This window comes from Xiphophorus couchianus, chromosome 14, assembly GCF_001444195.1.
Source record: "Xiphophorus couchianus chromosome 14, X_couchianus-1.0, whole genome shotgun sequence".
Lineage (NCBI taxonomy): Eukaryota > Metazoa > Chordata > Actinopteri > Cyprinodontiformes > Poeciliidae > Xiphophorus > Xiphophorus couchianus.
The window spans coordinates 15,870,454-15,887,410 of NC_040241.1; the positions used below are offsets into that span (position 1 = coordinate 15,870,454).

The 16,957-nt window shown below is 38.8% G+C and overlaps 1 protein-coding gene across 5 annotated transcripts in view; it reads right to left on the reverse strand.

Moving 5' to 3' along the window:
* Window positions 1–1,499: 1,499 nt before the first annotated feature.
* The window catches only part of LOC114157692 (sodium/potassium/calcium exchanger 2-like), a 58,552-nt gene continuing 43,094 nt past the window's right edge, over window positions 1,500–16,957 (reverse strand). For all 5 annotated transcript variants that reach the window (XM_028038816.1, XM_028038817.1, XM_028038818.1 and 2 more), the window contains 5 exons: window positions 14,518–14,600; window positions 7,739–7,873; window positions 7,570–7,659; window positions 7,097–7,263; window positions 1,500–6,140 (listed from right to left, as the gene is read on the reverse strand). In XM_028038816.1, the coding sequence (XP_027894617.1) occupies window positions 5,891–6,140; window positions 7,097–7,263; window positions 7,570–7,659; window positions 7,739–7,873; window positions 14,518–14,600 (725 nt within the window). In that variant the 3' untranslated portion in view covers window positions 1,500–5,890. The remainder of the gene's footprint in view (window positions 6,141–7,096; window positions 7,264–7,569; window positions 7,660–7,738; window positions 7,874–14,517; window positions 14,601–16,957) is intronic.

Consider the following 16,957-nt stretch of genomic DNA (forward strand, 5'->3'; position numbering starts at 1 on the left):
TGCACACTTTTTTACAGCTACAAAATCTATTTAATTAAAATTATTATTGAAATCAGGCTCACAATAAAATGCCGGAAATTTAATTGCCTTTTTTTGGGCTCAATTCCTGTGAAGCGTCTACAATGCAGAGATCCCTAAAGATTTAGAGATAGGTGGACTGATTGTTTTTACAGCTAAATGAAGTGGGCAAAGTTTTTACGTAAACCTCATTAAAGAGAACCAGGTGTGCATTATCAGGGCAATGTTTGCAGTATGATTTCACCACGATAAGCCAAGATAAACACAGAGCCTCTCGTCATATTAGAACCGATTATTTCCTATTGGGAGATTAAATAGTTATATTCTTTGAATGAGCACCTTAAGATATGAATAAAAAAATATGTTTTTGGAAACCTCTGCGGGTTTTTCTGAGAAATGTGTTTTAGACTGGAAAGACGGAGTTCATACTGTCAATACAGTTGTAGGAAAAACCAAGAACTGATCCAGTTTCCTACAAAACCCTCTGTATGAGACATGGCACTCATTTTCTGTATGACTTTTATCAGTCTATGACATTGCTGTTAAGAAACTTTGAACCATTATTTTTCTAACATTGCAATTTAGTTTTTTGAGACATCTGTTGTGCAAAGCTGTGTCAATTTACAGCACTTCAATTGAGTTAATGGCCGCCTGGACTCGGCCATTGCACCAGCTTGATTCCTTTCTTTTTCAACCGTTCTGGTATGGATTCCCCTTCCCGCTCCCACTTTTTCTGGGATCGTTTTTCTGTTGATGGCACAATTTGGATTAACTTCAGCTGCCTTTGGGCTCACAACACAGTGAGAATTAATCCCAGTGAGAGAACTTATTTTCTCCTTAAAATCATTGGTCTTAAAAGGGTTTTCAGGCCCTGATCCAGTAAAGTCCATCTGGTAAGATGTGATCCAGAGTTTCCTCTCCAGGTTTCTCAGAATGTTGCTCGTGCGCTCTGATAATGACAGATCCCAGTGTCGGAGTTTTGGGTTGGGCAGTATTGTTTTCGGAGGAGCTGGGTTGAAAATCTTTGTCTCCTCTTTTACCGGTTTTGAATGATCCAAAAATTCATTTTCTCCTTTCCATGAAACGTCCATTTTCCTCTCACGACCAACTATTGGTCGTGAGAGGAAGACAAACACAGCACCAGTGGGTTGCAGAGGTCACCCAAAGGAAATTACATTGGAATAGTGGAGCTTCACACTTGTGATAGAAGATTGATCTCCCTTATCCAGAACCTTAATGATGAAAATGACTGAAGTTTGAATGGTGCTTAATAATTTACATTTAACCAAACATTACTGAGGATTCAAGTAAGTATTTCGGCATAAATCTTTAATTTTGACACTCGATTAGAGAACATCAACAATGAATTCTACCTAGTTCTTTTAAAAAAGTTATATGTTGTAAAAGTGGACAGAGACAAACAAATTTTTAAAAGACCCGAACTGAGAATAAGAAAAAAAAAGAATAACAAGACACATTTGCATATTTGAATTAGCATATTTATTTGTTTTCATTATATTATACTTTGTGTTTTTTTACATAAAGAGACATATTTCTTGTACACATATAGATTATATGGATAATTTGTTTCCGTTTACAGCATATGTACATGTTAAATAAATTTGAGATCAACACCAAGAAAATAAAACATTTTACAAGTGCAAGAATGCTTGTTGGTTGCTAACTTTTGAGGTCGCTTACCCTTTTGAACCAGAATCAATTCAAAGCTCAGGTGATAGATACATTTTTTTTTCTCTTCATCCGCTAAAAAAATAAAATGTGAAAATCATCTTGACGTGCTTTGGAAAATCTTACCTGTTGTTACATTCAAATGTCTCATCAGAACAGGTTGCAGTGAGAAACCTTGGGTAATATCCACATTGGTTTTCATTCTACTTTGAAACTGAGACTTACTCTAAGAGTTAAAGCGAAGACAAACGGAAGGAGATGTCCGCTGGATTCATTTCCCCCACATTTTTCAGCATTTCCTGCCAAGCAGACCCTATTTCTACTGTGCACAAAGTCTCAGCAAGAGCACGTAAAAATCTGATATTTCCTAAAGGGTTCCTTTGAAGAAGGGGTGTGAAAAGAATCTTAAGTGAGATCGGATCAAACGGTGTGTGTGGGCGCTGACGGAGGCTTTTCATGGAAAATGTGCACAAAAGCACACGAGTCACAAAAGAGACCATACTGTAAATTGACTCTTCCGAACTGAATGGTGAAAGAATGGCTTACAATATCTATTGTTATGATTTAGATTTGTATTGTGCATATACTAAAAAAATAAAATGAAATAAAAATAGAGTGGCAGTGTAAATTAGTTGAATCAGAGGAGGCAATGTGGTCTTTAGAGCCCTCTTTTCCTTAACAGAACCAGAATGGGCATGTTTACTGTTTGTTTATGCGAGTTCGGTGTTTGCTTTCTCTCAGTGGTGCTACTAAAGGGTTCCCTGCAACATTCCTCATAGCTTCCAGAACATCACAGCAAAAGTAGTGAGTTAAATGTATGTGTGTAACTTTTTTGTTTTTCTTTTGTTTTGTTTTTTAAAAAAGGAAAGAAAAAAGTTATTTACAAAAACAAAACAAAAAAAGCATTGAATTTCTTAATGTTCCTCTGCAAACGAATGCATAAAATTTGGTGGTAATAAGCTGCGCTGGGGTGACCAGCCAGAGTTCCTCGCATGCATGCTTCCTCACACATTCGGTGAATCTATACATACTACTATTTTACAGTTAACTCCTACGACGCGGCTGTGCAGAGGCTGAGGTAAAAGGCGCGGGGAGGAGGAGAACTGGTCGCCCACTTTACCTCCTGCGGGTAGGGAGGACAGAGAGGGACAGACGAATGGGAGGGATTAGTCTCCAAGCATGTTCTGATAATCGACGCTCTCATCAGACACCAGCAATGAAGAACAAAAAGCGGCCATTACTTGATTTTTGCTTGAAAACACTAAATGTAAATCTGAAATATGAGCCAAAATTCCTTGGTTTTGTGGTCAAAATTAAAAGTAATTTTTCACATTTAAAATGATTAAAAGAAAATCATCTAGCACAGAAATGAAAGTGACTGGTGCTCAGTGGGTAGAGTCATCAACTTGGCTATCAGAAATTTGTGGGTTGGATTCCAGCTTGTCCCCATCGCATGTCGATGTGCCCCTGGGCAAGGCACTTAACCCCAAGTTTCCTACTGATGTGTGTGATGGTGTATGAAAGAGTGTATGTTTGTGTGACTGGGTGAATCTTCTAAATGTTTAAAAAATCATTATCAAGAGCTGTCGTTTTCAGAAAACGTTTTTATTTTCATATTATAGAAGTGGCAGGTATCCAATGTTTATACCCGTTACAATAATCAGTAGGAACTCCTTATTATAACTGCTGATCAGCTTTTTTCCTCTGGGATTTAGTCAATTTATCTTTGGCGTTGAGCTCTGGTAGTCTACGAGGTTGAAGCTATTTTTTAAGTTGGTCAAAATAAAAGATTACTTTTGACGTAAATATTACAGGGGCATGAATAATTCTGGGCTTAACGGTACATTATTTAAGAGGCTTTTATGTGTACAACAGATAATCTTGTGTCTGAATTCACTATTTTTTTTAATCCTAGTTAAGGAATAAAAAAATTTAAAATAAATCTGCTACAATGCATTTTAAATGTGTTTATAACATTTAAAAAAATCTATGTGGTGCATAGCTTATTCTAACATTGCAAACTTTAACAACACAAATCTTGTATACTTGAAGTATACTGATGATTATCTGACTGCAGGTATAATTCATTATAATAAAACTGGATTTCCAGTTTGGTAACACATGAGAAAACAATGAACTAGACATTTGTGTTGTTTGTGTGTCATTATTCTTGTAGCATTATATTTAAAACAGTGGTTGTTGTGATGGTAAAATAATTTACATTGAAAAAAATATATATTTTTTGTTTTTTATATACTGTAGCCAATTTTTTAATACCTAATCCTCGCCTTACTCCATGCAAACAAATGAGAGGTCCTAAGAAGGAGCTACAAGTGGTGAAATTAGATTTAGCTGCTAATAGCATCTGTTTTTTGTGATCCTGTGACTGTAGGAGGTGCTGTTTCCTCTGCACACCCCAATGGTGTCCCATGTGTTGTTTCCACAACTAAACAGATATAAAAAGGAAGAAAATAAACACATCTAAAATTATGCTACTACCTCAAGTGGAAGTGTCAACATTTATTTTTAACTACAATTTTATGCATTGTTATTCAGTAAAATCAAGCAAACATATTGATTTCCTCTCATCTGTTTTTGAGCCCAAAAAAGAAGAAGGAAAAAAAAGACGAGTCTTTTCCAATTTAATATGTCACATTTTAAAACAAAAATCAGTGTACCGCTTATTGTTGCTCATCTTCCATTGATGGCGTCTGATAAGAAAATCCCAAATTAGCAAAACATGCATGGAGCGATTACACTCTCAAAGACGACATGTGGTATATTGCTATAAAGTCTGTGAGTTTTCCACATTCTACGTAGCTGAAAGAGAGACAAATCGGTGTGAGTACATTATGCAAAATGCCTCTATAAGTGAGTAAATTTCAGTGTGGTGACTCCAAATGCACATTTGCACACATGCACACAAAAGCACCTTTGATTAGAGAGAAAATGGTTTGATAGACAGCTTGATAGATATCGTTGACCATACATAGAGATTGAGTCTTGATTTGCAAAAAAGTAGTTAAAAACAAAAGTACGTTTTTTTTTGTATACAACTTTCTTAATGTTAGTTATTTTCTCACCCTGAAGGGTGTGTTTTTTTCCCCATGCAGTTTATGCCTTGTTACTTGTACCTCAAACGGTTTGATTAGGTGACTTGAGGCAAGTTTTATGGTGAACAAAGCACTACACATTGACTAATCTAAGCCAACCATGATGCTTAAACATGGTAAACATCTTTTTGATGTGGTACTTCTAGGTATTTAGGTATTTATGTATTGAGCCTATGTACTCATGCATTTCTTCCAAACTGTGTGAGATATTTGAAGGCTAGTCTCTACACCTCAGTCAGGCTTTTTTTAAACTTTTTTTTGTAATCGGTACATGTGAAGCATGGAGGATTCTGTACAATCAGCGAGAGAAGAAGAGAAGCAGACTGTTAAGATGGCTTCACGTCGAATAATACTGTTACTGTAAACCTACTGCTACTTCTATGGAGCCAAAAAAAAAAAAAAAAGCTCAGTGGAAATGTGTCGACGACAATTGGCAGGACAGGATGAAGGCTGAAACGTGTCATAAAGACCGAGCACAGATGGATCCGCAGAAAAAAAGAAAAAGAAAAGAACAAAAAAGGAGGAAAAGTTTGTCTGCAGAAATCTCACACGAGAGTCTCGATACCATCGGCTTTGGAGCGAAACACTCATCCGCAGAGTCTGCCATGTCCTCATAAATAAATTCATCTGCATCCAACATTTGTTTCGGCCTGCTGAGCGAGCTTGTCCGTTCAAATGTGCTCACAGTTGCTGCTCAAGTCGTGGCGTTTTTGCTGTTAAAAATGTGAACATGCTGCTACTCCAACCTGTCAGGCGACGACTTGAATCCAGTTCCTCCAGTGAGCCTAATTGCATGCATAATACCTTTTGCCTGGCTCGCGCCCCTCCTCAAAAAGATTATCCACAAAATCTTTTCTAGATAAAACCTCATCACACTCCCTCCTCCACCCCTCCCCGTGGGCCAAAATTGTTTGCAGATTCCATGTTTCGTCCCGTTTTTCTTTACTCCTCACGTGGCTCTTGTGGTGTAAAGGATTATGAGGGTCAGGTGAGATCGACGGCAGGCTGTATGGATGGTTGTTGGATGGTGACGAGGTGGGTGAGGAGAGGGCAGCTCCCCGGCGGGCCTATCAGACGGACACGGGGCAGCTGATCACCCTGTCCTCCAGCATGACGCTGACAACCAGGAAGACGAAGTACAGCATGAACATGATGAAGCCCAAAAGCTTGCTCATTCGCCACTTGCACGCAGCGATGGAGATGATGACGAAGAGGAGCATGAGGAAGAGGAGCACGATGGCGCAGAAGAGGCCGTTGGAGCTGACCTGCACCGGGATGAAGCCACGGAACATGGACCACAGTAGCCAGGGAAACGGCAGTCTGCAAAGGTACGAACATGTTGTTGAAAAAACAACTGCACGAACGAACGATTCGCATTCAAATCCCATAATCCTTTTTCGAATGTTGCCACTTTACAATCACGAAGAACTCATGTACATAACTGTGAAGTGGGAAGAGAATGGCATATGGTTCACCACATCTTTTACAGATAAAAATCTGAAAAGCGTGGTGTACATTTGCATTGAGCCCGCTTTACTGTAATATCCCAAAATAAAATCCAGGGTAGCAACTCAGTACACACAGATTTAGATCAAAGCATAATTTGTGTCTGGATGGTCCAATCAAAGTCCAGTACAAAATCTGTGGCAAAACTGCATAGATTGGTCTTTAAATATGCTCTGCATCCAGTCTGACTGAGTTTGGACTATTTTGCCAAAATGAATATTGGGCAAGCATGTCCATCTCTAAATGTGAGAAGCTGATAGAAAGCAGCAATAATTGCAGAGGAAGGCGGTTCTACAAAGGAGATTGGAGGCTCTGAATTCAAATGTGAACCAAACCTTTCAGATTCTATTTGCATAAAAATGCTCAAAATCATGTGTCATTTTCCTTCCACTTCACAGTAATTTGCTGTCTGGTGTTGATCTTTCAGATCAAATCCTGAAGAATCACAAAAAATTTTTAAAACCACTTAGCTCCTAAATATATTACACTGAGGATAAGAGCCTGCATTCTATATGACTGGTTTCGCTAATTTTCTTTTCCAAGAACAGGCTGCTATGACCAGATGCAATACAATAAAATGAAAAAATGTATCTCTTTTCAGAGTGACGTGAGGAGATAATAATTGTTTTAAATACAAAACTCTATTTTGTTCAAATAAAATTGCATCTCAGAGAGGATCGTGGGGACAGATTCATCGTTACAGCATTTTACTTCAAGGTTCACACAGCCAAAAGTTGAGCACAGGCTTAAAACTCTCAGATATGACGTACCCAACAGTGATGTCGAAGATGTTGGAGCCCACAGAGCTGGATACAGCCATATCGCCCAGCCCCTTGCGTGCCACAATGACACTGGTGATGAGGTCAGGGATAGAGGTTCCAGCTGCTAATATAGTCAGACCCATAATCTCCTCTGTAATCCCGATGGTCTCGCCAACCTGCAAAGAGAAAAAAAAAAAAGTAAAGAAAAAAAAAGCTTCAGGGTAAATACAACCTCATATTTTATTGAAGCTATTTTTAATTTCCTTGTGATGCTTCGGCGCTTATGGCAGTGACAAAACTCAAATAGTCAGCTATGTTTTGAAAGATACGGCTGTAACGATGTTAAATCAAATGTAAAGGATGTAGAAAAGGGGGAAAAGACAAAGAGTCTTGTTTACAGATAGGGATTATGCTTACTGAAAGGCATTTTTTGTGTTGCTGCACTGATACTTTCAAATCAAAACTTGATGTGCTGCGTATACCTGGTGAGCCCACCACACCATTAGATAGGAGAATCCTGCAATCCAGCAGATGGCCCCCAGGAATGTAACAGGGAAGAACTTTTTTGACGACTGAAAAGGAAAAAGAAAAGGTGAATAAATCTTGTCTAGAAGAGAGGAGACGTTCTTGGAAAAAGTTTCGGAAAGTCACCGTTTTCCTGACGTCAGGAAGAGTCAGCCACAGGGGGAGGACGATGGGCATGATCAAGAGGTAGGTGAAGCGCTTGCGATTGGATTCGGGCCAGGACAGGCTCAGAGGCTGGTCCTCCTCTTCCTCATCTTCAGCCTGACAGCAGATGTCGCAAGATGAAGAAGAAAAAAAAAATCAAAATGAAACAGCTGTAGTCATATATATAAACTTGAATAAAAACACCCTTTACACACGTTAAAACATGTTGCATTTTTTTTGTCTGTTTGTTTGTTTTCAGTCTCAGGCTGTCAAGTATTGCTGCCATGCTGGTGTCCACATAATTCAGTCCACCATTTGGAAATAATTAGCAGCCAAACACGAAGAAAATAACCTAATGGGCTGAGTCATACTTTTTGCCTGTGCATTAAAGGGTGATGGAAAAAAAATCCACTATAGTCCTTCAGCTTGATAAATAGTCTCATCAGGATGCATCTTCCCATAGCAACCATCACAAAGAGGAAGGCAGCAGCACGACAACGCGCAGAGGTCTGCGGGAGCAGCACGACTTGGGAGCCCGCGTGCCTTCGCTTACCTTTGATGGACAGCTCAGGGTTTTCAAAGAAAGGTTCAGTGGAAAGGTTATTAACAGTTAACATCCTGCCTGGAAAAGACACTCTATTGGCATTTTAACCTGTCATAACTGTTGCATTGATCAGTTAATTACAAACAAGCTGAAGATAATTACGGCGGCACACAACCAAATATCCTGTTGTGTCAAAGACAAGCTGAAAACAGAACAGAAAAGTGTCTGAAGAAGACTGCCTTGGTAGAACTGTGTGTCGGCCATATTGTGAATGACAAGTTCTTCTCAGAGCCCAATAGACCTTGGTCTTTCCAGGTAAAAGTGGCACTAAAATGTACATTTGACTTACTCTGCTAAATTCTTTTTTATTGCAAAATAGTTTGTTTAATGTACCACTAATAAGAGTAGCAGAACCTGAGCCAAAGATGAACAATACCTCCACATTATTTTCATAGTGAGGTGAGGAAGTGTCAAAATCAATAATGAACAACTTAAACATCTTTAATATTTTTGCTTTTTTCTATGATTTGGTCACATTACACAAGTTACTCTGAAAAGAAATGCTTTGTGTGTTTTAGTTCGCTTTACATGTTCCAGTTTTACACTGGTAAATCATTAATGGTGCAACTCCAAACTCTATTTCCTGTATAAATTATCTTCAATTGGTGCACAAATAGCTGCCTAATGCAAACTTAGCCATTTTAAAACACTGTTTGGACAAATGTGTGTGATATTTTTGAATTTTGATTTGCTTTAACATGATGCAAGTTTGCATGGGTATTGGCTTCCCTTGGACAAGCTACAGTCTTGAGCTTCCGACCAACTAATAATCCCCGCCTGTCACGCGGGAGACCGGGGTTCGATTCCCCGACGGGGAGTGAAGTTTGTTTCAGGTCCCCCTTGAAAATGAGATCTAGATCTCAACGGGGTTTACCTGATTAAATAAAGGAATAATAAAAATAAAAATAAATAATACGCCATTAGAGGAATCTTGCGGCTCACATGTGAAATGTTTCTAACCTAAAACTTCTCTACAACAATCCCGATCTACCCCTTTAAGACGCACAAACCTGATGACCGATTTGGGTGATTGCGCTCAACAGGCTCTTTTTCAGCAGCGGGACTCACCAACGTTGACTGCTGATGTCGGCCTTGCAGCCCCGATCCCTGAGGGTCTGACCGGACCCGCTGGCAGAATGCCAAGTAAGTCACAGAGAGTCGGTGATTACCACAAAACATCTCCGCAGCTAAATCATATTTTCTATTAACTGACAGGCTCGCCTTGCCTCTGAACTGAAGTGGTGCAGCAGTAGACACTTCTGGCAGCAGATATTTGTCTCTTCTCCTTTGAATCCAATTACAGGAGATGATAATGGACCACGGGGACGAGCGGAGAGAGGGTTCGCACATGCACATGTGGATGACCTAGAGCTTGTTCTTTGCCCTTGTGTGAATGATGTTGGCGAGGCATAAAAACAACGAGAAGCCGGATGTACAGTAAAACACCTGCTGATAACAGCTGCTGCATTGTGGTTTGTAATTACTTCAAGAAATCCTTAACATTCTCAATTAGATCTGCTCTGCATACCATCAGAGCAAAGCAGCAATCTTTGAAAAAGGAAAAGGCTTTGGCATTAATCATGAATCATGTGACGTTCGTCCTGCTGTGACAGCTACAGCTGCTAAGCATCGCTCGGTAACCTAGGTAATCAGAGCTGCCTAACAAAAGGCAGCGCTCGCTTCTCTCCTGTTCTGCATCCACATCTCTACCTCTTCTCCATATCCAGATGGCTGCATTGTTGTCTGGATTGAATTTAATAAGTGCTAAATAATCCCCAAAGGGAATTTTATATTACTGCATGGAAGATTATTTAGGAGGAGAAGATAAAAGACAGAAAATAACTGAAATACGTTGACCACAAACGCAAAGAGAGAAGCATCTGTCTCAAGTCCACCGGAATTGGGATAGAGTTTTTCAGGCAACTTTAATGCACCAATGTAGAAGATTTGGTCAGTTTTCAATAATATTCAGATTAAACTCCAGGAACACTTGGAGTAAACAACAATTAATTCCTAATTTTTCTACTTATTCCTTATTTTGCCACAGACAAAGATGGATGAAGTGAAGTTTGAAATTTAAACCATCTTGTTCTCTGTTTTGCTCATGCTCCATGTTTCATAGCATCTTTTGTTTTTTTTTTAGTTCTTCTTCAGAAAGCTCCACCAGCTGCTCCCATGAGTAAGCACCTTCATCGTTAGATGCAACAAAAACAATTCATTATTTTCAGAACCTCACTAATTACCTATAAAAAAAAAGTACAGAGAACTTCCTCATAAAATCTTAAGATTAAAAAAAGGATAAATGGCTGAACAAAAATCTACTTCTCCTAATAAGTCTCTTTATGAATAGTAAATAAATTGAAGATGTCTTTTTAAGCCATTTCTCTCCAGATGTTTTGACACCTCTGCTCACCATGAAAGAATTAGTCTTTACCAGCAAGGGTGTGAACAAGTGTGGGACTTTTGACTTGATCAACAAACAACCCAAAAAAAAAAACAAAGAAAGAAAGAAAAAACTGGTATTTTTTATTAGGGATTTGTTAAAAAATTTAATAAATGTACTCAAATTGAGAATAGTTCTTCTAAAAATAGAAAGTAAAATAAAAATATCTGTTTGAGATTATGGTACTGCAATAAATGTTGAACTTATTCAGGTAGCTTACCAGGGGTGCTAATCAGCCATCTCTCGCAGGTTTTACAAATCATTACAAATTTCATCTTTTACCTGTCAAACGTGAATATTTTTGGATTTATTGCTTAACATGCTTTGTGAGCTAAAGCATCCCATGTTGCTCGTGCCCCCGACTCTAGCCTGGTTCTGAAATGCCAGCCCCTCGGGGGCCTTTCCTGCCTTGTGGTGCCTCAGTTGGTAACACTGCCAACTCTGTGCTTAAAGGGACTGACTTTTATCAGACACCACAGAGATGCAAGGGGTGGCCTGACATTTGGCTAATGTGTTTTTTTTTCTTTTTCTTTTTTCTTCTGGAGGTGAGCGTTTGCTCTTGGCACCTGGTGTTAGACCAACATTACTCGGGCTAAAATTGTTCAAAGAAAGTGCAAGTAAGCGATCAGACCTGATGTATTTGTTGATTCAGCTTGTAGGTAACAAGAAACGGGCAAAATATAGTGACCTTTCTGCAGAACGCACATACTGTACTTATGTGGGATTAAGGTGAGATACCAGAAATGTTTTTGTTTTTTTATGTCAATTTATGTAAAAACAGATTTACTTCAACACTTTTAGTCATTTTCTCACAGCATTCATCAAGGCTTGGATGTTTTGTTTTTTACATGTTTCATTTAGACATGAAATTCTCCTCATTTTCTTCAAAGGGAAAAGCAAATCTAGCATTAAATCCTGTCATGACACACGCTGCATGGACTTCTCTGAATTCCTTTTATGTGACGAGTCACAGGATGCTCAAACTTCTTTGCTTTGTGATCAAGACAGTCAGAAATCCAAAACATAGAACGAGATTTTGCTGTGAGTCATACTCTCGATCCCATTTATCTTCTTATATTGTCGGAAACATGTCGGTATGTTATAGCAGAAATTGGTCTCTAAGAGTTTTATTAAGAAACTGCACAACATGTCTGCTACAGGTTTGAATTTGACCTTAACAATCCCCTTATTCCTTGTTGCCAAGGCTTCAGAGGAGGAATGGAACAATCAGTACGACGGGGCCTCTGGTGGCATATGATGGCGTGAGCAGGTTCCAGTAACTTCCTGGGTGACACAGACGGGTGCACTGTGGGACAGATGTCTAAAAATAGCAGCAAGTAAGAATTAGGCGTGCCAATAACCATCCAGGTCTATCAAAGGCAGTGAGTCACCACCTGAGAAATGCTCTTGTATATGCACACAAATAAGGAGTCTTCACCACTCCAGTCCTGAGGGAATCATCTTTGGAATTAAATCTGAGGCTTTTATGTGATTCGGAAAGATGAGGGATTGTTTTCTCTTTAACAGAAGCAGATATTTTTACAGCTAGAGGGCTCTTTGTTTTTTTTTCTATTACTATTTTTAACCCAGAGCGTTACTGGAGAATGTGAATATAACTTGCAGTGCAGTGGATCGATACAGACATGACCGTGTTTTGTACTCTGATATCCTTCAGTGCGACTCCCACACCAGTTTGCATTTTTAGTCTCCACAAGAATAGAAAACTGTCTCCCAAACCAGTACAGTAGCCACGTTTCATGCAAAGAACAATAATGTTTTACACTTCAAAACAGTACTTGACTGACATAATTCAAAAGAGGATAAATAAAATGTGTAATTTTACCTGAGGGTATTACTGAAACCAGTTTACGTAAAGCTGCTAATCAGTTTACATGCTTTAAAAATACTCTGAAACACAAGGTCATCTTACTGAAATAGAAAGAATATTAACATAGGTAGTTATTATTCAGAATTGAGGTAAAATGATGTTGATTTATTGTCTAGACAACAGTTGATGAGAGTTATATAAGACAGTAATTGTAGTAAATACCATGAGTATGAAGCAGATCCTGTTTATCTAGCCGTACCAATGACCCCTTTAAAGTTGGAATACTTTAATATGGCATAACTCGGAATCCAATTTTTGAAGTTGTTTTTAACTACAGTTTATCTTGCTAACATTCCTGTTTTTGTCCTCAATCGTTCTTATTCCTTGTGTGTCGAAAATACTGGAACAGAATATAGGAGGGTTATCAGTAGTATAGGCCAGGGGATTTTTGTCCCAGTGAGTATTGGTGTTGCTTGCTATGTCTTTTTATTTTCTGTTCAACATCTTGTAATTTAAAAAGAAGACAGTGGGGCATATTAACCAAGCTGTCTGCTTATCTGCCCACTTTTTAGGTTGCAAACAAATAAAAAGCCTAAATTCCACCTGTTTCTGGGAGAGAAGTCCATTGAGATTATTAATTTATTTTACAAAGGTGCCAATATAGTACATAAAGTGTTCATCTGGGCTCTTATGGAAATAAGTTATTTAGACCAAAATTCAGTCAAGCTATATCAGAGTCAACAGAAAATGCAACCTACATTAAAATATGTTACGGACGAAGTTTGCAGTAAGAAATAACTGAAAATATCTGTAGCATATAAAGTCTTTCCATTACATTGAAGTGTTTTTTAACTGTGACTCTAAAGCCACGCTGGCCTGAATCAGGTGAGTTAAACCAACATATTTAAACCTAGCAAAAAAAAAAAAAAATCTATCTATTTTAACTGGCTTTATCATCAACATGGGTGCCAGGCTAAAACATTTTTGCTACATGAAATGTAGTCTAAAACAGTATTAAAAAAAAAAGAGGAGCATGGGTTTAAGATGAGTTTAGTAGATATTGACTATAATGAACGCAGATATGCTATCAATTTTGCATAAACGTTTTGAATCCAAGCATTGCAAGTTTCGAGAGAGATGAAATCCTGCTTTCCGATTTAAAATGTAAGCTCTAAATCTTGAGGGATTGAGGCAGTAAAATTCCCCCCTGGATTCATGGCATGATCTTTTAATGTTATTATCTGGAACTCCAATATATTTTATTATCATTTTCTGTCTCATGCCAAAAACATGAATAAGTCAATCCAGGCGATTTCCCCAAGTTTGAAACTGCCTCGTGGTTTAGCTCATGTTCACAGTTACTGATACAAAGGGAGAAATTCCAACACATCTGTTGTCTGTTCTCTTCGAAACATGTGACTTTGAATCGCTGCCCATCTGTGCCAGGACCGTCTGCTCGCTCGGCGGGTTGCTACATCCCGCCGCCATTTTTAATGCCAGCACAACCTGCTGAAGGTTCGTTCCTGCGTGTGACTGTTCGTCAAAGGGGTCTCGCTTGGAGCACCCAGCGGCGGCGAGCCGCAGGTGAGCGAGGATTGTGGTTATAGAACTCTGTGGGAAGCGGCGGGTCGTTGGCAGGTCCAACCACAAATGGAGGGGTGCATGCTGGGAAATTATCAGCTGCAGTGGCCTGTGCCATAATCTGTGCCACCTTTTCACACTCACAGAGGAACAAAGGAACAAATCAAAGGCATAAACTATTCATAAATGTCTCCGTAACTGTGAACTGGTCTCGCAGATCTGTTATCTTTCAAAAGAGCGATCCAGCTGCCTAAAGTGCAGCCTTTAGTCTAAAAGTTGCTGGTTTGCATTTAATGGTTTCTTACCGTCTCTCCCTCTTGCCCTGCTGTTCCGTTCATAGGTGGGGTCACCTCCACTTCCACGCTGGAGCTGTTTGGAAGATTTTTTTCTACGGAAACACACATGGATCATCAATGATTGAGTTCTTTGGAAAAACAGAAGCTCACGCTAAAAATGTGGATGGAGTAATGTTATATTGTTTTTCCTAACTTTTCACCTGTTCATTAGAAGCATTATGCAAATACCATTCAGCCAACACCTGACACTTTCTGTTTTTTTAAAGTATGAATCATTTTCCCCAGAATACAGGATACAAGCTTTGGCAGAGGGCTGTGCTATTGAACTAGACTCATAAGCCTAAAGAAAATTAAACCACTTAATGTGGTTTAATTAATTTAATATTAGCTCCTGAATTCAAATGTTATCTACTCTGTAAATTTATGTTAAAGTTTTTGTTGTTTAACTCATATGTTGGTAAATATTTAGTTTATTATTTATGCATTTATTTACTATTTTACAGTTTACTTCATTAGATTTTATGTGATAGAAGAGTAGAATAGAGAGTTTATTGGAGGGCGTGTTGGGGGGTTGTTGTTGTTTACAGCTGGTAATTTAAATGTACAACTTTCTTTTCTATTCAACTATCAAAAACCCTGATATTTTAAACTGATATAACATTTACCATGGACAGAAAATAATAGCTACAATCCCTCCCAAAATAAAATTTTTATCTTGAACATTTTTCATCACCTCTGACCTCTCTAAGTAAACATGTAGCAAAAGCTTCACATTAGAGAGGAGGGTTCGTTTTGCAGATTCTGATTTCCAATGTCTACTACACCTTCACCTGCACACATCAAATGCCCCAGTTGAAATTTGCAACAGAAATAGCTTCAAAAAATAAACGTGGAAACTTAAATACTAGAAATCAACAAGCACAGACTTGGCTCCAGTCAAGTCGGCTCTCTGTGTGCTGACAGGCATGTGCATGACTGCCACTACCTTCATTCCGTCTGCTTTGGCTCATAGGACTCCATTTCACTGGAGGCTGGACTTGTTTAACAACCCTCGCTAAAATACAGAAAGCCTAAAGGCATGTAATCAGATGATAAAACTGTAATTGCTGTGGAAATTGCTTTAATCCAACTGTGGTTGTGACACAATTAGGATGAGTCTCAGATAGATAATGTGACTTAATATGACAATATCCCAGCACATGACCTCAACTACCCTCCTCCCCCTTCCCCACGTGTGGATTGTGATTTTGCAGATCAAAATGAGATATGAAGGAACTGTTACTGCGTTAGGCACACCACATTACCAGGTGATACTTTTGAGATTGAACTTAACAAATCAGATTCCTGACACTGCCCTTATGACCAGCGGTGTTGCATGTTGATTAAGAGGATAATATGCTAATGCAGCGCTGTTAGCATACATTTATGTTTTTGATGTTGCTTTGATTCTCCTGCTCTGTCAACACCGAAGCCATGAAAGCGCCTCTGTCGGCCTGTGTTTATTTTTTATTCCTTGGTTCGGTGCGCTTTGAGGGGGGAAATAAAGCACAACCGAATTACTCTTGGCAGTGAGTGTGATTGATTTAAACACTGCTTGAAGACAACACTTGCGATCAATTTGGCTGTCCTTGGTAATGTCACGGTTGTTTAACGTCGGCTGTGATCTCATTAATCATTTTAGTGGGGAAATCTTAGCAAAGTTCTCAAAAAGTCGGGTAAAGTTTCAGCGAGAGCATGCACATTTTTGTAAAAGGTAGAGTAAACTAATAATAAACTAGCGTTTGTATAGCCACCCCAAAGACATTTTGTTTTGGGGTGGTCAAAAACAAAAACAAATCTTACATTTATTTCCACAGAAGTCGATCACACCAAAATTCTGAAGCCTGCTGTTTATTCTCAAAATGAGATTTATTTAAAAAAATATTCTTTTCTTCATTCTCTGACTGTCTGAACAATATTAAAATCATTACCATTGTTTTCTAATAAAGGTGTAGAAGTCATTTTAAGCATTTTAAATGTTGTCTAAAGCACTCACAACCCCCAACAACTTCCTACTGCCCAATTTGGAGGTGTGTGTTCTAACTACACCTGCTGCGGTTGCCAAACTAGGAGCCCTATTTTAGTGGGCGCCTGCATGTATGTATCACCTTGTGAACGGGGCCTAATCGTGGGGCCGTATTTGTTAGTGTGGAGATGGTGGATTGTTAGTTGCAGACATTTGGTGAGATCCTTTGACTTGCAGCCAGGGAACAGGCGAACTGGGATGTGCGTACCAGCTGTCCCACAAAAAGCTTTACAATAATTAATTGGAGAGCGACAGGCCTGGTGTGGACATGATGGGGTTTCATCTTGCTGCATGACCAGTCCTGATTTTAATTCTCTGATTAACAATCTACTCGAACTTTCACATAATTCAGGAGTAGTAGGAACTGAATTACATTTTTAATGC